Source organism: Marmota monax, unplaced genomic scaffold (assembly GCF_021218885.2).
Source record: "Marmota monax isolate L192 unplaced genomic scaffold, Marmota_monax_Labrador192_F-V1.1 WCK01_AAM20220418_F8-fsc00285, whole genome shotgun sequence".
Taxonomy (NCBI): domain Eukaryota; kingdom Metazoa; phylum Chordata; class Mammalia; order Rodentia; family Sciuridae; genus Marmota; species Marmota monax.
This window is the reverse complement of record NW_026695045.1, coordinates 299,311-324,467: the sequence shown is the minus strand read 5'-3', so window position 1 is coordinate 324,467 and position 25,157 is coordinate 299,311. Positions and strand designations below refer to the sequence as shown.

Genomic DNA, 25,157 nt, shown 5'->3' with positions numbered 1-25,157 from the left:
TGAACATAGAGAGATATTACAGATGCCCTGAAACAAAGCGTCTGCAAGCATAAATTCTCCTCTACTGTACTGTACTGAACAGTTGCAGCAGCTAAAGTTGTAAAAAGGAAAGTCTCATACTTGAATTCAATGACCTGTTCAACGGCACATTTTCCTTTACTTTTTTCTAAAAACATAATCTCTCTCTACTTCCTGGCTCCTCAGCTAAAATAGAGGTCATTTTTTCTTCATACTAGGTTAAAACTGAAATCCTGAACAAGTAGTTGTGTTGGGGAGGATCTAGCAATCATGAATTAGACTGGATACTCCTTTAGCTCCAGTAAAATGGTGGCCATGCTCTGGGAAGTGCCACTGTTTAACCCTTTGAAATGATCATGGAATCAATACACGCTTGTTACAAAAAGTTCAGGGTGCCTCCACTTGTTGGTACTGAAAGGCTTGGTGCACGCCCTTTCCATGTAATTCAGACCATGAAGATCTAGAACTATAAAGTTGTGATTTTTTTCTGTAATTAGGGGTGGAGAAGAAGGGTTCAGCGATTCCTTTGAAAATCTTCTGGAAAGCTATGAGCTGTCTCATTAGCAAAATGAGCCTGAACACACACACACCAAAAACGTTGCACAAGAGCCACGGTGCTCAGGTTTGTATTTCAGGGGATCTGGGGACACTGGAAAATGCTGGCTTAGTGAATTCAACCAGCTGAGCTAGCCTCTAGCAGGCTTGTCTCTGCTTTGAGCCTGCTCCACCATGATTAGGCCTGCTCCAGGGGCTCCAGACCAATCGCTAAGTCACTTTCATGAGGACTGTTTCATCTACATCAGCCCCAACTTCTCCTCATATATCCCTCATACTTTCTGGGAAGAGTTTGGTTTTCAAAGACATTCATTAGGTTTCACTCAGTCACAGGCTCCCTCTGGCAATCTTTAGTGTTCCTCTCTCAAAATACTGTCAGATTTGTGAAGTAAAAACATGCTCTTGTGAAGCTGGGCTATTTTTATCCACCTCTCCTCTCACCCCGTCTCCTGAAATGCGTTGTTGTTGCTTCTCTGATTAGTGTTCTAGTCATGCAGAGAGACCCAAGGCTCATGGGTAAAGACCAATCAGCGCTTTGAAAGACAAACTCAACTCCTCCAAATGGAAAGGGATACACTTCACAATGAACACAGGCAGAATAAAATCTGTTTAGGGAAATAGTTTCGTGACAGCCAAATGCTGGAATTCAGAAAAGATGTAAAATTAATCCTTGGGTGAGAAAAGATCACCATCTTCTACAATGTCTCTTTTCTTGGTTCTTAATTAAGCACTGGAGGTGGTGAGTCTAATTAGAGAGAAAGACAGCCAGGGCTTCTGCTGCGTAAGGGTGGCCGGTGTGTGCATTGCACCGGCACACAGCAGCAGAGGGAGTGCGGCTGATATCCAGCCTCAAACCCATGGCACCTGCTGGCTCTGCCCAGAAGAAGCATCTTTTTCTAATTTATCTGTTTAAAAGGGGTGCTTTTTTTCTAATTCTCACAAAGCATCAGAGTCCCGCAGTTGGCCCTGAAGACACCTACAATTCTCCAGTTTAACCTATTTGGAACTGAACTAACTAAACTGTTGTTTTCAATCCAATCTGGCATACAGCCCATGCTATAAACCAATAGTTTGGAATTATCTGGAGGGCTTGTTAAAACACAGATTGCTGGGTTATACCCCACCAAAGATTCTGAATTGGCAGGTTTAGCCTGGTGGGTGGGGGCAGAGTGTCTAAGAATATGGGTTTCTAATTAATATCCAGGGAATGCTGATATTGAAGACTCAGGGACCTAACTGAGTATCAGTGCTATGAATTACAGCTATAGGCAAGGGATTCATTACCTTAGGCCTTTTCCATGTTTACTAATGACCAGACCAGAGAAAGAAAAACCAACTTCAGGTACCCCGAACTGCAGGGTTATCCTGCATGCGCTTGGCCTTGGTAACAAAGACACACACATTTACCTAAAAAGCCCAGAGTCTTCAGCATTTCTCTGAATAAGTGGCTGAGAAAACTCGGTGGGCACGGGCTGTTTCCATTCATTTGATTTCCCAAGTGTCTGCATCAGGTAATGAAGGAGCCACTGTACTCTTGGCTGGCAGCTCAGTTGGCTGCTGGTGCCTGCGGGTAGTTAGGGTGAAATTGATGGTGTGGCTCTCAGACCCCTTACTGAGTGAAAAGGCTACTTGTTACGGTTGGGGCCAGGGATGTGGATATAGATGGTGGAGACCCACGCTGGGGAGAACAAGGTGCTTTGATCATCTATATCCACTGAAGTCTGTACTCCTTTATTTATTTATTTTTAGTTGCAGTTGGACACAATAACTTTATTTTATTTATCTATCTATCTATTTATTTTTATGTGGTGCTGAGGATCGAACCCAGTGCCTCACACATGCAAGGTAAGTGCTCCACCACTGAGCCACAACGCCAGCCCTGTACTCTTTTTTAAATATATATTTTTTAGTTGTTGATGGACCTTTATTTTATTTATTTGTATGTGGTGCTGATGATCAAACCCAGTGCCTCACGTATGCTAGGCAAGCGCGTTGCCACTGAGCCACAATTCCAGCCCTGTACTCTTTTTATTTTATTTTTTTCCACTCAGGTACAGAAAGGACTTTTTGAGTAATAAGAATCCTTGAGCTGTTAACCTCCCTCACCTAACCCATCCTAAGCAGGTAGGCAGGTGTTCTAGTCCTGCAGGTCTCCAGGCTGGAGAGCTCCCATTTCACTTGGTTTGGTGTTCTAGCTTTGGGCTTCTATAAAAATCTGAGGATTTTCTCTTTTCCTTTTACTCTCCATCCTGCCCAATTTTGCAGTGCTGGAGATTTAAATTAGGTCCTTGCACATGCTAGGCAAGCCTCTCTCTCTTTCAACTAAATGGCTTTCAGTCTCTTCCTTGCCATAGGTGCAGCTGAGAGAGGAAAGAATAAGCCCTATTCTCTGTACTTAGCCATTCACTTACTGGATAGCCACTCATGATTTTTTTTTAAAATGTTTTCTTTTTAGTTGTAGATGGACACAATACCTTTATTTTATCTTTATTTATTTATTTATTTAACTTTATTTCATTTATTTATTTTTATGTGGTGCTGGGGATTGAACCCAGTGCCTCACACATGCTAGGCAAGTGCTCTACCACTGAGCCACAACCCGGCCCCACTCATGACTTAAAAGAAAAAAAAATTTTAAATTGTAGATGGATGTAATACCTTTGTTTTATTTATTTATTTTTATGTGGTGCTGATGATGGAATCCAGGGCCCACACGTAAGGCAAGTGCTATATCACTGAGCCACAATCCCAGCCCTCACCCATGATTTTTTCCCTGCTAATATCCTGTATTTAATCAAACCCTCTTTCCTTTTTAACAGCTTTGCAGTGTTTAGCCCCCCTTTTTCTGGGCAGCAGTGAGGACTGAACCCAAGGCTTTGAGCATGCTAGATAAGCGCTCTACCACAGAGCTACACCCCTAGCCCTGTTTTGTCCTCTTGATCAGAGGCCGGCTACTCTTTTTGATGTTGCCTTTTCTGGAAAGTCCTCAGTGGCGTTCTGGGGCTGTCTCTTGGTCTTTAAAGTGGCAGATTTTGGGCCTTCAGGTCCTGTCCTCTTGCCAATTGGTTCAAGCCTATTATTCTTGGAATATCCTTTGGATATTCCCTTGGAGCTGGTAACAAGGAAACCATGAACTCTGAGAAGTACAAGTCAGGAGAGGCCAGAAGCTCCTAACCTTTGTTGATGTCTGGGTTCCATCTGAGAAAAGCTTCCCAGGAAAAAGAACACCCAGAAAGATTTGTTTAACCATCAGAGGAGATTCTGTCTACCTGCCTCAAAAAAGACAACACCGACAGATAGGTCTATGGAAGACTTATGACAACTTGCTGCCTAAAGTAGCATCCTGGAGATGTGTGGGGAGAGAGTAACTGGTGCTCTGTGTTTGAACAAACCCAAGCAGACGCATTTACTTTTCAATTGGTCTAGATCTGGGAAGATTAAAACAAAACAAAGTAAAAGACCTCAGCCGACAGAACCATGCCTTTTCAAATGTGGCTCAGAAACAGCTAGCAACATTAATAACCGTCACTGTCTGCCCATTCTGTCCTGCATATCCTCTTACTTTAAATTGTGTGCCTTCTGCTAAGAAAAGGGAGGGAATTGGCGGAATAATGATGGAAAAGGACCAAAACGCAATCTAGGTTACACTCAGAACAAATGTAATGTGACTTAGGAAAAGGCCAAAGAGGAGGGCATTTCATTAGACAATCGATCTGAGAGTCAGATCTAACCTAAGTCACCCATTGGGCGTATGCATTTCTATTTATAGCCAGGGACAGAAGCCATCTGATGACTGATTCTGGGAATGCAGAGGATTTGTGTGGACAAAAGGAGAGTGCTGAGGATTTGGGGAGGGTGGTCCATCCGTCTTGGGATGAAGCAAACCTTGTTTTGATTTACTGGCAATGTGCAGAACCTGTTCAACCTTCCCATATCACGAAAAAAGGTCAGAACAATAGTTTTAATTAGGATTAACGGGTACCTATGCTTTTGTCTGTCCTTGAATTCTCACAGAAGCTGTATGTATCTGATGAGGGATTGTTTCAAGTGTTCTCTGAATCAAAGGATTGCTTTTACTTGACATGATGCTTCAGAAAGCTTTGATCTTGAAGTCTGGGATAAATTAGGATGGGTTTGAAATCCATCCAGCAGAGAATGGTAGAGCCCTGAATATCAACTATGTATGCATCAAATATACCAAGGTCCTACTTAGTCAATATCTTTGTGGTTATTTTAGACCAAGCTTCTATAATTACATCTTTATTATGCTTGGTGGATGGTGTTTCAATACAGGAAGCTGGAGCCTGCCTTTGTTGTCCTTTTAGGTAAGAGTTGAAGCCAGAGGGATTGAAAGCCCAAGTTGAATGTCATGAAATTGTTCTACAAGTTATTTCAGGGAAATTGACTTACCATACCACTCATCAACCCATGCAAAAGCCTGTCTATGTCCAATCAGCAGGATGTCTCGAACCACCTAGAAAGGAAAAGAAGGAGGTTGAAATAATACCAGGTTGGATGGGGACTCTCTGGAAAATAGTCGTTTTCAATTCTGGGAGTCTTGGCAATATGGATTCTTCAATCCCTTTGTCCACAGATGATGACAACGGCGGGCTGACGTGCAGGTATCATGCCCGCTTGTCCCAGTCCCTTTCTAGGGCATGCACACACTTGCTGTAAATTAATCACTTCAGGGCATTTGAGAGTCGAGCCAGGGGTTTGTACAAACTAACAACTACAAGACAGTCACACAGCAGTGACTCGAATGCATCTCTGGGAGCCCCAGCCTAAGGTTTTCTTTTTCGTTTATCTCTATCCGGAACAGTGTCTACTTTCCTACTTTTGTCTGTCTCTCTGGTGCCAGGAAGATAAAGTTGGAAATCAAAAGCCCTTTTTTAGGTAGCAAGTGACCTGCCAGCAAGGTTAAGACCTTCCCACTTCTCTGATATAATATGTTAAATAATGAGTTGATTTTTAAAAGTAAATCAAGGTGTAGCACACAAGTAAGTAAATATCCTTCTAGGCTTGAGTTTCATGTAGTAGAAGGGGGGAAAAACAGTTTAGTCAACTATTTTGAGAGAGATGAAATAAGAGACCTGAATTGGAATAGAAGATAATAGGAATGGTAAGCTCCATTGGAGACAAAGGAATGAACTTGATTCTTACAGGGACGCATGCTGGCAATAGAAGACTGAGGAAAGTAAAATATACCATTTGCGTATGTGTCCAAGACTGTTGCTGTTCACATGCTTTTATTTCATGATACTCTTTTGCAACCTGTATAAATAAGCTTTTTTTTTTTTATGTTTCTGGGATACCCACAGTCTCCTCCCAACATTCCTGTCTTCCTGTCAAACAAATCCAGTGACTGTCAAAAACCTCTCATGGAAGGTTCATGCATGTTTTAATAAATGAAGGATTTTAATTTGGTGAATTTGCATAAACAAGATCTAGTGGGGCTTTTATGACTGGGAAATGGGAAACACATAAGGACCATAAGAAACAACACCCAGCCATGCACACACTGAGTGCTGAGTGTGTAAAATTTGTGGAAATCAAAAGAACAGCATGGAGGCACTAGTAAATATATCCTATTACATTTAGTACAACACAGCTGTTGGATGGAAACGTGAATTCAATAATGTGCTAATGGCTTGCTTTTGAACATCCCCCCACCCTTAACTGTGAATAGAGTCTAGGGGAAAAAAAAAGCAAAAACAAAGGTGTTCAGAGAAAAGCATCCTGATGCTTAAGCCCATGCAAATGCTACCTCAAATACTCATTAGCAACTCATGAGTCAGAGCAGGTGTGTTTTGGACGCATCCTGGACACTGCATTTTATTTGGAAATGGACAATAGAATGTCTGTAAATAAAGCAGTGTCCTTATAGGTTTTTAATTTTTAAATTTATTTATTTATTTGTTTGCTTTTATGGGTGCTGGGGATGGAACCCAGGGCCTCACACATGTGAAGGGAGTGCTCTGCCACCAAGTTGCATCCCCAGCTCCTTTTATAGGATTTTTAAAAATCATAGATTCTCAAAACTGGCCAGTCATCTGTGAGAAAAGAAATGCATGAGCCCTGGTAAGATCTAAACATTCATGGCGAAAGGAAATAAAATGCACTATATAACAGTCCCCTAGTAAGAGGAGATCATTTTGGGTTAAAAAACTACCAGAGGCCAGGCACAGTGGCACATGCCTGTAATGCCCGTGACTTGGGAGGCTGAGGAAGGAGGATCACAAGTTCAATGCTAGCCTCAGCAACTTAATGAGGCCCTAAGCCATTTAGTAATGCCCTGTTTCAACATAAAAATACAAAGAGCTAGGGATGTAGTTCAGTGGTAGAGTGTCCCTGGGTTCAATCCCCAGTACTATAAAACCAAAACCAAACTTTCTCTTGTCAATTGGCTCCCCACTCAGTAGAAAAATCCATCTAAGAAACAAGCTCAGTACATTTAGGGAAAAATTCCAGTGCCCCCAACAGAATTCTGTAAAGCTGTGTTTATCAGTTTTTAACTGGAAAAATAAATAGCCAGCCTATCTGAAATACAGAGACAACTTGGGGAGTATTTATTTTTATGAAAATGGGAGAAGTTACAAAGGGCAATGTTCAACACTGCATTTCCTATGAGTTTTTCCCAGGCAGAAAAACCTCACGTTAGAAACCAGGAGAAAACTGAAATCATCACCAAGTAGGTTTCTGCTACAAAATTAATATGTTAAGCCAAGGTGAGTACACAATTGAAATCTGTGTTTTGAGGTTGTTAATAATACTTCAGTAACAGAATTCTTCAGTAAGCGGCAGTGCTGAGGTTACTGTACTCCAATGGGAGCACTGGGGTGGCTCATTTGTTCTCTTGAGGCATTGTCTGCCTCAGGCACCTACATTTGCAAGATCTTCTGAGTAGAATTATCCTCAGGACCTGTGGACACAGAAAAGCCCCGGGGCCCCTTCCCAAGGGCCTCTGCCTGTAAGTAGATTAGCCCAATGCTAAAGTGACAAGTACATTTTGAAAGCTCCATTTCCCAAATAAACTCATCCAATGGACATGGAGGCCGCTAAATGAGAGCCAAAGCATAAAGCAGCTACTTCTAGCAGTGGGGAAAAATCAAACCATATATAAAACGCCATGCAGGTGCCTGCCCTGGCTGGCACTCGGCAGTGGTTGTACAGTGCACACTCTTGACCTGAGGCTCAGGCCGCACCAACCCTGCCCACAGCCTAGGGACTGCTGCATCACTTACCTTGTGCACAAATTGTTCTACTCTGGTCTGAAGCCCCCAGACCTCGAACTTCACGGTCACCAGCTTGTAGGAGCACATGATGGGCTGATGACTATCTCTCCAGCCTTCCCTTAACTGTCCCCGTCCTGTCTTTTCTGACTTGAAGTGTTTAGGATCCTAGGGGAAAAAAAGTCATAGAAATTGATATATTAAAAATTTAACCATCTATATGAAATGTCCAGAACAGGCAACTCCATAGAGACGGAAAGTAGATTAGTGGTTGCCAGGGACTTGGGAGAGGAAGGGATGTGGGGTGACTACTAATGGAACTGGCATTTCTTGGGGGGAAGATGAAAATGTGCTGAATTAGACGATGGTGGTGGTTGTACACCTGTGTGGACACACTAAAACACCAAAGAACAGTGCAGTTACTTAAAAGTGTGAGGGCTGGGGGGTAGCTCAGTGGTGGAGCAGGTATGAGGCCCTGGGTTCCATCCCCAGCACTGAATTAAAAAAAAAAAAAAAAAAGAAAAGAAAAGAAGGGAGGAAGAAAAGAAGAAAGATGGATTATGATTTCTCTATTAAAAAAATGGAGGGATTACAAGGTAATTAATCGGCAAAAATTTCAAAAAAAAAAAAAAAACAAAAAAAGTGATTTAAAGTTAGATTTGTGAGCCGGAGGAAGAAGAACTACAAGTTCTAGGCCAGCCTGGCAACTTCATGAGACCCTGTCTTAAAATAAAAAATGGCTGAGGATATAGCTCAGTGGTAAGGCACCCCGGGGTTAAAGCTCCAGTAAAAGGGGAAAAATAAAGTTAGGTTTGAGGCATTGTATTATGTACTTTTCTTGATTTTAATGTCAATAAACTTTGCAAGCTGGGTGTGGTGGCACCTGCCTGTAATCCCAGGGGCTCAGGAGGCTAAGGCAGGAGGATCCCTAGTTCAAAGTCAGCCTTAGCAACTTAGCAAGGCCCTAAGCCACTCAGAGAGATCCTGTCTCTAAATAAAATACAAAAAAGGACTGGGGATGTGGCTCAGTGGTTAAGTGCCTCTGAGTTCAATACCTAGTACCAAAAACAAACAAATACATAAATAAATCAAATAAACTTTACCAAAAAAAAAAAAAAAGTCCAATGCATTGATGGGAGTGAAAAATGGCTCAACAACTTTGGGCAATTGCTCAGTAACATTTACAAAACCAAGCACATGCTTACTTATGATCTAATAATTTAATTTCTGGGAGTAATGAGTGCAGATGGCCACCAAAAGACTATACTAGAATATTCACACCAGTTTAAAATATAATAGCTAAAGATTGGAAACAGCCCAAATGTTCATTAACAGGAAACCAGGTGAATAAACCATGGTATCTTCATATGACATAATACTATACAGCAATGAAAAAGAACAAGTGTTGGTGGCTACATGCAAGAACACGTATGACTCTAACAGAAATGCTGAACAAAAGGAGCCAGAGGCAATAGCATACATACACTGGGTGATTAAAATCCCATGAACAAGCACAACCTGTCTATGGTGATGAAAGGTAGAAGACAGGTAACCTCTTGGTGTGTTTGGGGGTCGGGGGGTGAGTACAAAGGAACAGGAGGGAAACTTCTGGGATGATTTTATGTTGATTTGGATGCAATATGTGAAAATCCGCTGAGTTTTACACAAAAGATTGGTGTTAAATTTCAGTTATAAGAATGAAACAAGAAAGGCAAAAAAAGACTTCTGAAAAAAATGTTGAACCACTTAATATTTGCTCAATGATTGCCATGTGGAAATTGGCTACTGATTATGTACTTAGAGGATTTTTTCTCCCTGCGGTATTTAAAAAACGAATGTGTAAACTAATAAAGTGCACAAATGCCAGTAATTATGTTTAAAATGTTTTTATAAGATTATTTTAATTATTGTAAAAAAGACTGAAAGCTGCTGTGGGGTCTGCTGCACAATCTTGGGTCTGGGCCCCTAACACAACCTGACCTTGTTGATGGGGATGCAGGCCCCAGGGAGGCAAAGGCTTCCCACACACAGCAGAGGCCACAGGGTGAAGCGGAAAAGCTGGCTTCTCCTCCCAGGAGAGGTTAGGGGCCCCGTGTAGAAAGGTAGATGGGATGAAGCAGGAAATCAGACGGGCTATGACTGCCCCAGCCCTTGTAACTCAGGGCAGACTGTGCCTCAGCGGGGGCTTGAGGGGCCAGAGCAGGCTTCTCACAAACGGAGACAGGTTTCTCATTTGGAGCTGGCTGAGGCTCTGGGCCACCTTGTACCAGCCTCTCACGAGGGCTTTCTGGCTGCCCTTGACTTCCCTTATGGATCAGCCTCCTCTGAGGGGGAGACACAGGACAACCCCAGGAGCAATTCCCAAACTAGGCCAATGCCAGGCCTTCATCAAAGTTGAGGCAGAGCCTTATCTTCCCAGCCTTGTTTCAATCCTTCTATTTACTGTTCCCCACTCTGCAGCCATGCTGGTCCCCCAAGAGAACCCAACTATATCGCTCCCTTCTCAGAATCCACCCATGGTGCCACGAGTTGAGGAGAAAGTTAAAACACCTGGCATGGACTACTAGGCCCTTTACATTGTTGTTTACCTTTCCAAGGTCTTTTCTGGACCACCATCCCAATGCCACGCTGTCCCTCCAGCCTTCAGAAGCTCTGGGCGGCCCCGTCCTTCAAAGCCCCAGAACTCTTGAACCTCCTAGGCAGGTGTTGGTCTCTCTTCCTGAACTTCCTTCTCCCCAACCAACCCTCTACTCTGCCTCTCTCTCTCTCTCCTTTTCTTTCTTCTGGACTGAACTCAAGTGTCACCACCCCCAAGGACCCTTTCCTGTGTAGCTCCTCCTTTAGGTTCCAAAGAAGCCTCAGGTCCTAGCCCAGTAGGTGAGCAATCTATAATGGCATTTGGTCATCTACCTCCCCTGGATTGTGAGCCCTCCAGGGCAGTAGATCCTATTGCCACAGGTCACGGACATCATAGATGTTGAATAAATGACTGAGCCCTCTTTGAACCCATCGTCCATATGTGGGTGGTGCATTGGAATTTTAGCCCAAATTGAGTAAATATTTAAGTGAAAGACTAATTAAAATACTATGTGCACAACAATAAGTGCTGGCAAAGATGGGCAGAAATTGGAACTCTCATACATTGCCAAGGGAAATGTAGAAGAGTGTGACAACATTGGAAAACATTTCAGGGAGTTCCTCAATATTAAACATAGAGTTGATATTTGACCCATCAATTCCACTGCTAGGTATCTACTGGGGAGAACCAAAAGCATATATCTCCACAAAAACTTGTCTGTGGGGCTGGGGTTGTGTGTGAGGCACTGAGTTCAATTCTCAGCACCACATAAAAATAAATAAATAAAAAATAAAGGTTCATCCACAACTAAAAAATATATATTAAAAAAAAACTTGTCCATGGATGTTCAAATTCATAATAAACAAAACAAAACAAAACCCCCAAAGATCTATCAACTTAAGACTGGATACACAAAATGTGGTATATCCCTTCAATGGAATATTATTTAGCTGTAACAAAAAATGAAGTATTGATACATGTTTCTCTCCCAAACTGCCTACTGATTTTTCCACAATGGAGGCAAATAATGGGTATTATTAACTGCACATGGCTAGAGGCTTAGAAGATATGGTTTCCACTTTATGGTTGACCAGAACACAGGCTGTCCTCAGGGTTAGCAGCTGAGGAAATAAAGGATAGTCATAGAGCCAGTGAGCAGAGGAAAGCAGAAGGCTCCCAGCAACCCAGAGCTGGAGGAGACAAAGAACCCGGTGAATAGAGCAAGATGGGCAGGCACCAGGGCAGGGGAATGAAATAAAACCAGGGCAATGGCCTGAGGGGCCTCGTGCTAGCACAAGTGAGGCACTGGGTTTGACCCTCAGCACCGCTGGGCAAGAGGCCTGCAAATAGCAACACCTGGATGAGCTGACCTGCTCCACCCTTCCTGCCCTGAGCCTTGGACAGCCCTGGCTGGTGTCTTCAGCCCACAACCTCTGAGTTTGCAATGGTACCTAACCCAGAATCTTCCTGTATATCCCAGGTCCACACTTTTCAAGAATAAAAGAAGACCCTACAACATGGAACCCAGATGGATTGCAGCTGAGAACTGCAGGACCTGACAGCAAATTTCAGTTCAGAAAAGATTGGAAAAGATTGCTGGCACAGCCCAAACCATGCAGATGCTGAAATCAATGTGTAGTTTTCTTTCTTTCTTATTTTCTTTCTTTCTTTCTCTCTCTCTCTCTCTCTTTATTTAGATGAACACAATACTATTTTATTTTATTCATTTACTTTTATGCGATGCTGAGGGTCAAACCCAGTGCCTCACTTGTGCTAGGCAAGTGCTCTACCACTGAGCCACACCCCAGCCCAATGTTGTGGTTCTTGACTGTATTACAAATTGTAAAATTGCATTAGGTTAATTGTAGAGTAAAGTCATGGGAAAAGGCTGGGTGGGAATGAGAAGTACACTGTATTTTCAAGATTCAGAATGGAATTTTAAAAAGTTTTAACAACCAGAGAAATGAAAAGTTGTGCTGCAATTGTGTACAATGAATCAAAATGCATTCTGCTATCATATATACCTAATTAAAATAGTTAATAAATAAATTTAAAAAAGACTAATCCAGAAACAAAAAAAAATTTAAAGTTGTAGATGGACACAGTACCTTTATTTTATTTATTTGTTTATTTTTATGCGGTGTTGAGAATCGAACCCAGTGCCTCACATGTGCCAGGCAAGTGCTCTACTACTGAGCCACAACCCCAGCTCCCAGAATAGCAATTTTAACCTGAAAGTGATAATTTGGTTTCATGTCCTCAATTTTGTAGACAGGGACACTGAGACCTGAGAGAAATAAAATATTTTGCCCCCAAATCACAAGCCCTCGATGATAGGTAGCCTCCTCTAAATCTAGCCCCATGCTCTTTCCACATTTACTTTTAGTATTAAACAGCAAAAGGGTGTTTCTGTTATAGCCAGATGCCAAAGAAGCAATTAACAATTGGGCTTTTTATGGCAACAGTGTGTCGATTTTTTGCAACACTAGTGTCATATCTACAGCTGTTGATTTCATCTAGTAAATCTCAAACATGGCCTATAATTAGAGATTCACTTTCAAAGAGCTGGAGGGAGATGAGGGAGAAGGGTTTACCAAAGGACATCTTTAATCTAAGCTCTAGATCAGAAAGGAACAACCCACTGAAGGCGTTTGAATGGAAATGACCCCAAAATGGTGGGCGGGGGCAGGGGTATGGGACCACCAGGACTTATCTGAAAGAAGCTGGTAACTGCAAACTTCTCGATCCACACTTTCCCTGTTCCTTCTAATTCCCCTCCTGCCACCCCAAGCGCTCATTCCTCTTGGAATCTTTCCCACTCTTTTTCTCATTGGTTTTCTAAATTGCTCCATTTATCTTTCTTTCTTTTGCTCTTCTTTCTTTCTTTTTTTTTTTGTACTGGGGATTTATTCCAGGGGTGCTTTACCCCTGAGCTACATCCCCAGCCCCTTTTTTATTTTGAGGCAGAGTCTTGCTAAGTTGCTGAGGCTGGCCTAGAACTTGTGATCCTCTATCCTCAGTCTTCCAAGTTGCTGGGATTACAGATGTGGAGCACCACATGCAGCTCTGTTCACCTTTTTTTTTTTTAATTTAGTTTTTTGATTTTTAAATAGTTATTTTTTAGTTGTAGTTGGACACAATATCTTTATTTTATTTATGTATTTTAATGAGGTGCTGAGGATCAAACCCAGGGCCTCACACATGCTAGGCGAGCGCTCTACAACTGCTGAGCCACAACCCCAGCCCCCTCTGTTCATCTTTCTTACAACTCTTGTTTAAGTTTGCTTTTTATTTTTATAAATAAAAAGCAAATTTTAAAATTAAAATTTTAAAATTAATATTTTAATTTTTTAGTTGTTGATAGACTTTTTTTTTTTTTAAATATATATATGTGGTGCTGAGAATCGAACCCAGTGCCTCACACATGCTAGGCAAGTGCACTACTGCTGAGCCACAGCCCCAGTCCCTAGTTTGCTTTTTAAATGTTGTGTTTCAATAGCTTCTGGAGTATTTTGGTCCTGATTCAAACTCAATTATATTACTTACACCACTCTTTAAAAAGAATGAGACTATTTTACATCTTAAACATTCATTTCCAGGTTTCCTTATTTTAAAACAAGGTTTATAAATCTCAACCTTCACCTCTGATGTCTGGGCCTTTCCATGTGTCACGGTTTAGCCCATTATAAAAGGACACACAGCTTGCTTTCAGTGTAACCAAGACATTTAGTGTCTCAAAGCTGCTGCTGGAGCTCAAACCAGAACAATCTGAAAATACATGAAAGTTCTCTGCCATGGGGTGAATGGTGATCCTCAAAAGATATATTCATGTCATCATCTCTGGAACCTATGAATGCCTGGGAACAAATATCTTTGTAGATATAGTTAAGCTAAGGATCTCAATATGAATTCTTTCTGGATTAAGTGAATGGGCCCTAAATACAATGACAGGTGTCTTTATGAGAGGAGAAGACACAAAGAGAAGGTCTCTTGAGGGCAGAGGCAGAGGTTGGAGTGACTCAGCCACAAAACAAGCAACTCCTGGAGCCACACAGAAGATGGAAGAGGAAAGAAAGAATGGCCCTCTGAATCCTCCACCTGATTTTGGAATTTCAGCTTCCAGAACTGTGAGAGGAACCTCTGGGGAGGAGGCACAAACAGCAAAATCAAAGCCCCAGTGCTTGAATCCCATTGGACTTGGGTGGCGCCTGGACGCCTAGGTTTTCAAAAGCTTCCCAGGTGATCTGAATGTACAGCTAAGATCCAACCACTGATCTTAGGTGCAAATATTATCTCTATGTTCTAAATGAGGAACTTGAAGCTCAGAAATGATTCATGACTTAGTCACAATCCTCCCAGACCTGTGTTCCCAGCCTGGTATGTTCTGAATATTTGTGCATGCCCAGAACCCAGATTCTATGTGATGATATTAGGAGGTGGGCCTATGGGAAGTGACTAGAGTCCTTTTATCCCTTCTGCCTTGTGAGGACACAGCAGGAAGGTGCATCTGAACCAGGAACCAGAAACCGACTCTGCCAGAGCCTCAATCTTGGATTTCCCAACCTCTGGGACTGTGAGAGAGAAACATTTATTGTTTATAATACCACCCTGTCAGTAGTATTTGGTTACAGTATTCTGAATAGACAGAGATACACTCTTATACCATGAGGACAGGATGTGCTCATCTGAAATTCTGGAGCAATCCATCAAAAGAGAGAGCCTCAGTTTCCTCAACCTAAAATGGTGTTAATAAACTGTGAGCAGTGGCACATGCCTGTAATCCCAGTGATTTGGGAGGCTGAGGCAGGAAGATTGCAAGCTGGAAGCCAGCCTCAATAACTTAGCAAGACCCCCAGCAACTTAGTGAGACTAAATAAAAAGGGCTCGAGATGGAATGTCCCCAGGCCAGCACAAATGTACAGGGTGCATAATGTACAGGAAACATACCAGATTGATACAGGAAACAAAAACACCCTTAGAGAAGCAGTAATGTTGTTCCTTCAACTCTTAAGTTCTTCAGAAGAAAGGCACCAGGTACACACCATGCTGTAGATTATTTTGCATTATAATTGTTATTCCTATGGTTGAATCGATGGGAAAATGATGATAAGCTCTAATATGAATATGACCACCTATCATCGTGCAGGGTTCCTTGTGCAAGTGAAAGGCTGGGTAGGCTTTTCTATTTTCTGGAAGTTCTGACCTGTCAGTGTCCATCAATGTAATAGACAAAGGAATCACAAGAGAAGGGTTCTTGCTAGTGGGACATGTCCTCTGTGCCCTTTGTGTCCAATTTTCCCCTCTTTAAAAGGAAATCTGTCAGATGGGATTAGGGTTCACCCTAATGACCTCACTTTAACTTGATTACCTCTGTGAAGACCCTGTCTCATGTAGGACTTCAACATATCTTTTTGGATGGGTATAATTCTACCCAGCACATGGGTCGGGAAGGTTTTCACATAGAAAGTCTTCCAGATTCCTGGTGTCTCTTCCACGGCTCACTTGCTCTGTATGAAGCACACTGCATGCCACGGTAGTGCAGCTGGATCCACTGGGTGACTCAGAATGCTCTGGCCTCAAGGGGCCTGCAAAGCTACTCTAGCTGGAGAGGAGGCTGGTTGGGAACATGTGGGGCTATGTTCTGGCTGGGGGCTTATCAATTCATCACAATGAGGTTTCTGGCTTTGGATGCTGCTGGTACTCCCTGAGCTTGGCTGATGGCAAATAGGACCCTTGTAGTTAAAACCCATCTGTATAGATGGGGCTGAGCTGTTGCCAGGGCTGTTTCCCCAGGGCCAGATAGGCAGCTGGTTGCTCCTTCCCTTTGGCACATCTTCTTTAGAGGACTTTCCCTCCACAGGGTCAGCTGTGCCTGTGGGCCTCACCATCTTACACTGGGACAAGGCAGACCCGGGTGATCTGAGGGCTGCTGCTTTAGTGCAGCCTCACGAACCACGTCCCCATGTGGGTCACAATCAATCTCACACCTGGAAGGTGCAAAGAGAAGCCCACAGGAGATCTTGGACCAGCTGGAGCAGAGTTTGCATCTCCAAGGCAATATTATTAGCTGATGTTCACTGAGATATAGTTTCCATGATTAATTACACTTTCAATTTGAACCACAAAGGACAATAACCAACAGGGGCTTGCCCTGTTAATTGAAATTAGAAGTTTTTGATAAATGTTAAATGAAAAAGGGCTAAGCAATAACCCCAGCCAGGAATTGCGACATTATGTAACCACAATGCTTAGTCCTAAAATAGGGAGGAGCTGATAGAGTACACCATACATTAGATTTTTTTCCTGCTTTCTGAAACTTTTACTGAAGACTCCAAGGTGTTGCAGATATTATTCTCATTTTGCTCTAAAGAATGGACATTTAGCCTGGAATTCAATATAGGATTTCTTTTCTTTTTTATTTTTAGCACTAAGAAGTGAATCTACAGACATTCAACTACTGAGCCACATTCCCAGCCCTTTTTAAATTTTATTTTGAGACAGGGTCTCGCTAAGTTGCTTAGTACCTCACTGTTATTGAGGCTGGCTTTGAACTTGCAATCCTCCTGCCTCAGCCTCCTGAGCCGCTGGGATTACAGGTGTGCACTACAGTGCCTGGCTTGAATTTGAATTCTAAGAGGGATACACATAAAAACCAAGGGGCTTTCACAGAAATTAGTTTGCAAAGACCACATATTAATAAGAGATCCTATACATATGAAATATCCAGAATAAGAAAATCTATGAAGAGAAAGTAAGTGGATTAGTGGTTTTCTAGGGTTGGGGTAGAGGTGAGAGTAATAGGATAGGCAGGTGATAAATAGTCTGTAGGCTTTCTTTTTGGGGTGATGAAAATGTTTAAAAGTTGATTTCATGGATGGCTGTACATATCTGTGAATATAATCGTACACTCAAGATGGGTGGCTTGTATGGTATGTAAGCAATAGCTCGAATAAGTTGTTAAAAAAACTTAAACACAAACAAACAAACTCAGGAGCTTTCACCATGTACTTGAGCACTGACCTAAAACTTTACATAAAAGGTCAATTGCAATGCATCAGTATAAAAAGAAAAAAGAAACCTTAAATGCAAATCTTGGCCATAAGAGTCAGTTCTTGCTTTGTTAGTAGTTAATACATAAAAGGCTATTTTTAAAGCCTTTGCCCTCGGCACTAGAATGTCCCACAAACAGTGATTTGTATTATTCCTCTGCAATGTGACTATTGAAGGAGTCTGGCTCCTAAGTACATGTGACACAGGAAGACAGAAAATTCTGAGTGGTCATGGCGGGGTGTGATTCAGTGTGTGCTCTGAACTAGTCTCAACTATAATTTAGATACAGAAACACTATGAGAAGAGAAAGTTTAAAATGGGAAATCTGAGCACACACAGTGGTTTCTAGCCCTGGATGACCACTGTGGTCGCCTTGTAGGGTCCATGAGCTGAAGGCAGAAGGGAACCCCAAGAGAGGTGGGATTAGGGTTCACCCTAATGACTTCACTTTAACTTGATTATCTTTGTGAAGAGACTGTCTCATATGTAGAACTTCAACATTTCTTTTTGGTATGTTGAAAAAAAAGAAAGCTATGGACTAATGCTTACTAAGGTTTGGCTCTGCACAGAGCTTGTGTCAGGTACTTTAGACCTGTTTTCTCATTTCGTCCCATGGTATAATGAGAATCATATTTGGTCTTTGTCCCTGGTTCCTAGAACAGAGGTCCTAATGCCCTTGGAATTTCCTGAGACAAGAGTGACTTTGCTATTTATAAGGAGCCCCTAGATAGCCTCAAATGGGACTTGTCCTCAGAACAAGGAAGTGATTAGAGGGTGGGAACTCTCAATCCAACCCACTGACCTCTGTGGAGAAGAGGGAATATTGGTGATTGAGCTCCATAAGAACTTTAGAATAATAAGATGAGTGAGTTGGAGAGCTTCTGAGTTGGTAAACGCATTGACTTCCTGGGAGGACAGGTACGTTAGTCAGTTTTCTGTAACTGTCATAAAATACCTAAGATAAACAATATACAAGGAGAAAAGGTTTATTTTGGCTCATGGTTTCAATTCATGGTGGCTTGGTCTTGTTACTTTGGGCCTGTGGCAGCATTGGGGAGCATGTGGCAGAAGCAGCCTGCTCATTTGATAGTGGCCAGAAAGCAAAGAAAGAGACAGGAAATGCCCTTCATAGGCATTCCCCTATATCCTAATTTCCTCCCATTGGTCCCTCCCTCTTTAAATTTCCACTGCTTCCCAATAGTGCCAAGTTGAGGATCAAGGCTTTCATACATGGGCCTCTGGTGACAATCCAGAGCTACACTGTAATCGTGGGGCACCAACAGAGGACATGGAAGCTCCATAAGCTCCCCCTCCCTTAGGACCTCGCCCTATGCATCTCTTCCATTTGCCTAGTCATGTATTATATTCTCTAAAATAAACTAATAAATGTAAGTAAAATGTTCACCTGAGTTCTGCAAGCCTGTCTAGCAAATTATTGAACCCAAAGGTTGGGCTGTGGGAAGCCCTTATAAAGAGCTGGTCAGTCAGAAGTACAGGCAGTCTTGTATTGGGGAGTTTTGAGCTCTTTAACTTCTGGGATCCAATGCTAATTCCAGGTAGAAAATGTCAGAATTGAAGTGAATTGAATTATTGGACATGTACCTGGTATTAAAGAATTAGAGAACTGGAAAATTGTTTGGTGTCAGAGGAACATCCCAGATTTCTTCTCATGACTATCATCTTCATTTTGTGTGATGCCCAAGGGGATGTCCATCCTACTGCCAGACTCACTGTCCCATATTTCCATCTCAGTCCAACCATGGGCTCTTTCTGTAGCCTTCCTCTTTTGGAAATCTCCAAATGGGTGTCAGGCTCTGCTTTAGTCATCTTTTGCATTGCTGTTCCCAAAACACTTGACAAGAACAACTAAGAGGAGGAAAAGTTTATTTGGGGCTCACAGTTTCAGAGGTCTCAGTCCACGGATGGCTGACTCCATTGCTCTGGGCCCAAGGTGAGGCAGCACATCATGGGGGAAGGGCCCAGGGGAAGAGAGCTGCTCAGCTCATGGCAGGGTCAGGAAGCAGGGGTGGGGGGTGGAGGACAGGAAGAGGCCACAGGGAAGATGCACCCTTCCAGGGAATGCCCCCAGTAACCCACCTCCTCCAATTATATCCTACCTGCCCGCAACTACCAACCAATCAGTGCATTCCAACGAGGATGAAATGATCAGGTTATAGCTCTCATAACCTAATCATTTCACCTCTGAATATTCATGTATTAACACAGAAGTTTTTGGGAGGCACCTCGCATCCAAACCATAATAGGCACCAATTTCTATGTTCTCCTATAAACTTCTGGGGACACTTGCCAGTCTACTCAGTCTTATAAGAGGGTGGTGTTAAGGGAGGGCCTGCGTGTTCCCAGTTCCATAAATAGCATTTGTGCAAATCCCCACCAACCTTTGTAGTAGACAGTCTTAGAAGACTCTTACTGCATGGCTTTAGGGTTAGGCAAGAAGTGTACAGGCAAGGACTCTGGGAACTCCCCTCCCTCATCTCCATATACAGCCTAGGAAGGGGGGAGGGGCCAGTGGCCCAAGTGGAGATGAGAGCTATCTCCTCATGGGTTCCAGGAAGAATCTGGCCTCAGTTATTAGCAGCTGCCTGAAGAACATAGGGTCATAACTCCTCTTTGTTCCCAGCTTTGGGCCTGGTTCCCAATTCCAGGGCAATAAGAGGCATCTCCTGAACTTCCTGTTACACAATGCTAACCAGTTCCTTTTGGCACTTACAGATACCAAGATCACCTCTAATTGGAGTCAATAAGGTGAGTCAAGGGCACACTGGAGAGCAACCTGACTTAACGTAAGTGAGAGTGAGAGGCCAGGAAGTGGCACTCCTAAAGCCACTGAGCCTAGCTCCTGCCATGAAGGAGCTTGGTGGGAAGTGGCTCAGTGTGTAGCCTCTGAGATGGGAGTGCCCCACCCACTCAGATTTTAGCAGTGTTCTTTGGACACAGGTTATAAAGTAGCATTAGTAGGCTTGATCCATACTGAGAATGGACAGTTTGGTCCACAGATAACTTAAGTTCATGAAAGCAAAAGCCGATAATAAACTCACAAATATTCTTCATGAGTTGCAACAGGGCAACACTGATATGTACTGGATTTAACTGTTCCTAGATCCTGCCAGATCTTCGTGTACTGTATTATTCTGGGAAACTTGGACCTCCAACCTGTTGAACAGAAACTAGGATAGAAATGTTCAATAAGCCAATCTGTAATTTGAAGATAATAAAGAATTTCTAGTTTTATAATTGGATGAGATTACAAATTTATCTCAGCTTTAGAACTAATTTTGCTTGTTAATATTGCTTAGAATCTCAAGATATTAGGCAGGTGAAGCAATGAGTGGCTTCTAACCTTTATTTTATAATAACATTCATTTTTGACCATGCCTAGGAACACCTCTGTAGGATTCTAGATTCTGGGAGCAGAATTGAAGAGGGAACTAAAAAGGCTTTGGAATGAGACACCTTGGGTTTGGATTTCTTTTCTTTTCCTCTCCCCAACCCCCCCCCCCCCCCCCCCCCCCCCGGGGGAAATGGATACTAGAGATTGAACCCAGGGGTATTCTACCACTGAGTTACATTCCAGCCCTTTTTATTTTTTATTTTGACACAGGGCCTTGCAAAGTTGTTGAGGATGGCCTAGGACTTGCTATCCTCCTACCTCAGCCTCCTAAGTCACTGGGATTTCAAGTAAACCTGGCTCTGGGTTTAAATTTCTGTTTCAGAAGCAATTGTGTGAACCGAGGTAAGTTATTTAAGTCCAAAACTAGTGTGGGTATGACAAAGTGAGAGGAGTATTTCTCCAATGGTTCTGTGGGATGTATTCTCTGGCCACTACATCTATTTTTTCTTTTTGGAATGGGTTTATGTATTACTCAGTTGTTGGATGGCCAGTTTTTGTTTTTTTTCCAGACCCAAGCATGCTTTGCCCAATCTAATGTTTTCTGAAATGTTTATAGTGACCAGAAATTTTCCCAAAGATAGGGAGTGGAGTTCCATCAGATCGGGTCATCAAGGGATAGGCAAGGCCCTTCCTCTTGCATTATCCGTCTTTCCCCAAGACCATCCATTCCTAAGATCATGAGACTTGAGTTTAGCTAAAACATTTAAAGAAGACATGATCTCTTGGAGTGATTTTTCAAAGACAACAGTTGTTTGTTTCTCTAAGTTTATCTGGAAGAGCCAGCTAGGTATAGGAAAATGGTTTTTTGGGTCAGAAATGTTGGGGTTTGAATTCAGGCTTCCTGAAACTTCCAGTAAGTGTACTTAGATTCTCTGAGCCTCAGATTCCCCTTTCATAAGATGGAGACAATGCCATTTTTAAAATTTATTAAGATTAAAAGATACAACTGAAAAAAAAAAAACAACTTACCATTGGCAATTATTTTCTCAAAAATTAGTTCCTGACCCTCTAAAGAGAAATTCGTTAGGAAAAAAACCTAAGGCCCAAGTTAGTGAGCTAGTAATTATATGTCTTTTTCTGGGCCCCTTAAAAATAAAAGTCTAAGACAAGGACCTTAATAGCATTTATTTTTCCTTGGATATTTTTGGAATTAAGGCTGGACAGTTGTACTTGGGAGTCTGAATAAATTCAAGTGGAAGAGACGATCACTGGTCAGGTCTCATAACTCAAAGGGAAAAATACCACTTCCAACATCACAGAGTCCTAGTTGTAGACTGGAGGAAATATACTTAGATGAGGGTCAATCTGAAACTACCCCAAATTCTGAAGAAACTTAGGAGAAAAAGTGCACAAATGTATATCATGACTAATACCGGTGGCTAGCAAGGAAGATGTTGGTCCTGACTCCATGATGGTATCAGATTCCCAACAGATGGAATGAAATCTGTAGTCACTGACCTTGGCCTTAGTGGAGGAATGGACGGTCTTTCAGTCTTACACTGCTATAGCCTTCTCCCAAACTAAGTATCAATAAAATCATTTGAAAATTTGAACACAGTAAATGAAGATCCCTTAGGCAAAGCTCCCTTTTTTGGAATTCATAACAGATGTGACAAGATACCGTGTCCTTGGCCCTCAGGAAACCAGAATACGCCTCCTCGTTCCAGGAGCCCCTCTCCAATATGTCAGTCAATACTGATCATTTTCTACAGGTCATGGCATGAAAACCATTGGGAAGCTTTGGCCTGAGGTCATTCCCCAAACCTGGTGCATTTACACAGATTCCTGTGTCCTATCCTAGCCAGTCTGGTATGGCTGGCCCAAGGTGAGGCCTAGGTATCTCCTTTTAGAAAAGCTCCCTATGTGATTCTGACCTGATCTGGAAACTCTTTGAAGGGCTAAGAAGTTCTGGTGCTTTAATTTAATAAGACTAAAAACAGCAGGGGCCGATGCTCCTGGCCCCAGTCTGGAGCAACTTGTGGATTCGCTGCTTGTTTTCTGGAAAGCACAGATGGAGGTTCTCTACTGGAGAGACTTGAGGAAGAGCGTGATGGCATGTGTTCACTCCTGGCTGAGAGCCTGTAGCCCTTTGGCTCCTGCTTCCTTCTTTTAAAGTTTCTAAAAATGTTATTTTTTTTTTTCCCTAAAATACATCAGGGAAGAGGGTGCATGGCAGACAGTGATAGGAAGCCGAATTTGTCTTGGGTGTTGCTGTGTTTCAAATGCCCCTTCCAACACTCACAGTGAAATGAACTGCCATTGTATGAGATGGGACCATTAAGAGGTAATTAATGTCATTACTGCAGGAGTAGGTTAGTGGTGACAAGTGGGTTTGTTATAAATTCCGCCTCCTCTTATACCTTCTCTGCTTTACAATGGCTTCCTCACCCTTCTCTCGTGTTATCCTGCAGCAGAGCCCTCACCAGGGACCAGTGCTGTGCTCTCAGACTTCCCAGCCTGCAGGACTATATAAACTTCTATTGCTAAATTACCCAGGCTGTGATATTCTGTTATAGCAGCAGAAAATGCACTAAGACAGGTAAAATCCTGGGACTCCATTGGCATAGACTGCTCAAACTTGGCGCAGCAGTGAATGTAACTTCTAAGGTTTCACAGAGGTGAAGTGTCAGACACAGCCATTTGGAGTTAAGTTAAACAACAATACAAGTCTTAGCACATTTTTTTTTTTGGTAAATCTTAGCAGCACAAATGGCTTTAGTCTCAGAAAGATCTTGCTGAGCCTGCGAGGATTTGGAGAAGCCAAGAAGGGGAGCTGTTAGCATCATACCTCGGCTGCTCCTCGTCACTCTTGCTGACAAGTAAAAAAACAACAAGCAAACAAGCTCCCAGAGTGCCACTCATGGCAGCCACCATCCAAAGGCACATGGCTGCCACTGAGCCATTGTCCCTGCCACCCCTGTGCATATCTCAATGGCATTCAAATCACAAAAGCTTACTATGTACCAGGGATGATGCATTTTTCATGTCTTGGCTTGCTTTCAACGTCATCTTATCTTTTCTCCACCCGTCCACTCTTTTGAAGGGAAGAAAGGATTCCATATACTGAATTAATGACAACGAAGTACAATGGCTGTGATCACCTGGGAGTCCTCCCAGAGCCAGGGCCCCTCATGTTAGAGTCAATCACCCAGATATGGAGTATGGGCTGGGAACCCCAATTCATAGGTTCTACAGATTATCTTTGTACAGATAAGTCCAGTGATCTCTCTGTCCTATGGATGTTTGCTCCAGTAATTCCTTCCCTCTCTGGTCTGTTCCTTCTGGGAGTCTGCTAGCGGGTTGAACCCAGAGCCTTGTGCATGCTAAGCACACACTCTACCACTGAGTTAGACTCCATCCCCAAAGGCTCTTTCTAGTGATTCAATGACCCAATGCCACAGCCAGCAATTCCATTCCTGGCAGAGACTTGCAAGTCTCTGGTTTCATTTGGCATTTAGCAATTCATTTGCCTTGATTTTGTTTGACTTAGTTGGTCTGGTATTTCACCATCAAATCCAATTGGTAAGATTTGCAACTGCTGCTGTGGGTATTGATTTTTTGGGGAACTCATTCATGCAAAATACTATAGCAATTTAAAACATTTTGCTTTTCTTTTGAAAAATTAAGAAGCAGAAACTATTTTTTTTTCTTTTTTAAGATGGAGTCAGGCACTACCAATCCCTTAGTACCCTGGCTCTGCTAAAAACATTGCTATAGGGGCTGGGGTTGTGGCTCAGCAGTAGAGCACTCACCTAGCATGTGTGAGACACTGGATTTGATCCTCCATACCAAATAAAAATAAATAAATAAATAAAGGTTTTAAAACAAACAAGCAAACATTGCTACAGCTTTACATTATTAGCTTAATTTCTTCCCAAACAGGAGAAGTGGTTTTAGAACTCAGCACTAGGCAACACTTCACCAAGGCTTGGGTCCCAGCTTCCTCTCTTTTGGAAGGATGAAGTCTGAAAGAGAACACCTATTTACTTCTTGAGGAAGTGAGCTGCAAATTAGTCTTCTAAACTATCATCTTAAAGCTCCTTTATTTCTAAATCATTCTACTCATTAACAAAATATTATTGCTGTCAGGATCAAAGGGGGCAATTTGTTTATGAAAGGGAGAAGCAAGAAGCAGGGAATAGGTTGATGGATTTGGAGGGTCCTAAGCTTTTGGTGTCCAAGAGCCTGCCAAATCTCCTCGAGAGCCAGTCTCTCTGGGGAGGTCACAAATGCAATCCCTTATGTGGTTGCTGGTGACTCCTGCTTTGAAAGCTCTTTGCTACCTAAAAAATAAAGTCTAAATTCCTTGGCT

At 42.5% G+C, this 25,157-nt stretch overlaps 1 protein-coding gene across 2 annotated transcripts in view; it reads right to left on the bottom strand.

The window, feature by feature from the left end:
• Nucleotides 1-25,157, bottom strand: part of Pitpnc1 (phosphatidylinositol transfer protein cytoplasmic 1) — a 253,057-nt gene that overhangs the window by 15,361 nt on the left and 212,539 nt on the right. For both annotated transcript variants that reach the window (XM_058573717.1, XM_058573716.1), the window contains 2 exons: nt 7,818-7,973; nt 4,984-5,047 (listed from right to left, as the gene is read on the bottom strand). In XM_058573717.1, coding sequence (XP_058429700.1) covers nt 4,984-5,047; nt 7,818-7,973 — 220 coding nt within the window. The remainder of the gene's footprint in view (nt 1-4,983; nt 5,048-7,817; nt 7,974-25,157) is intronic.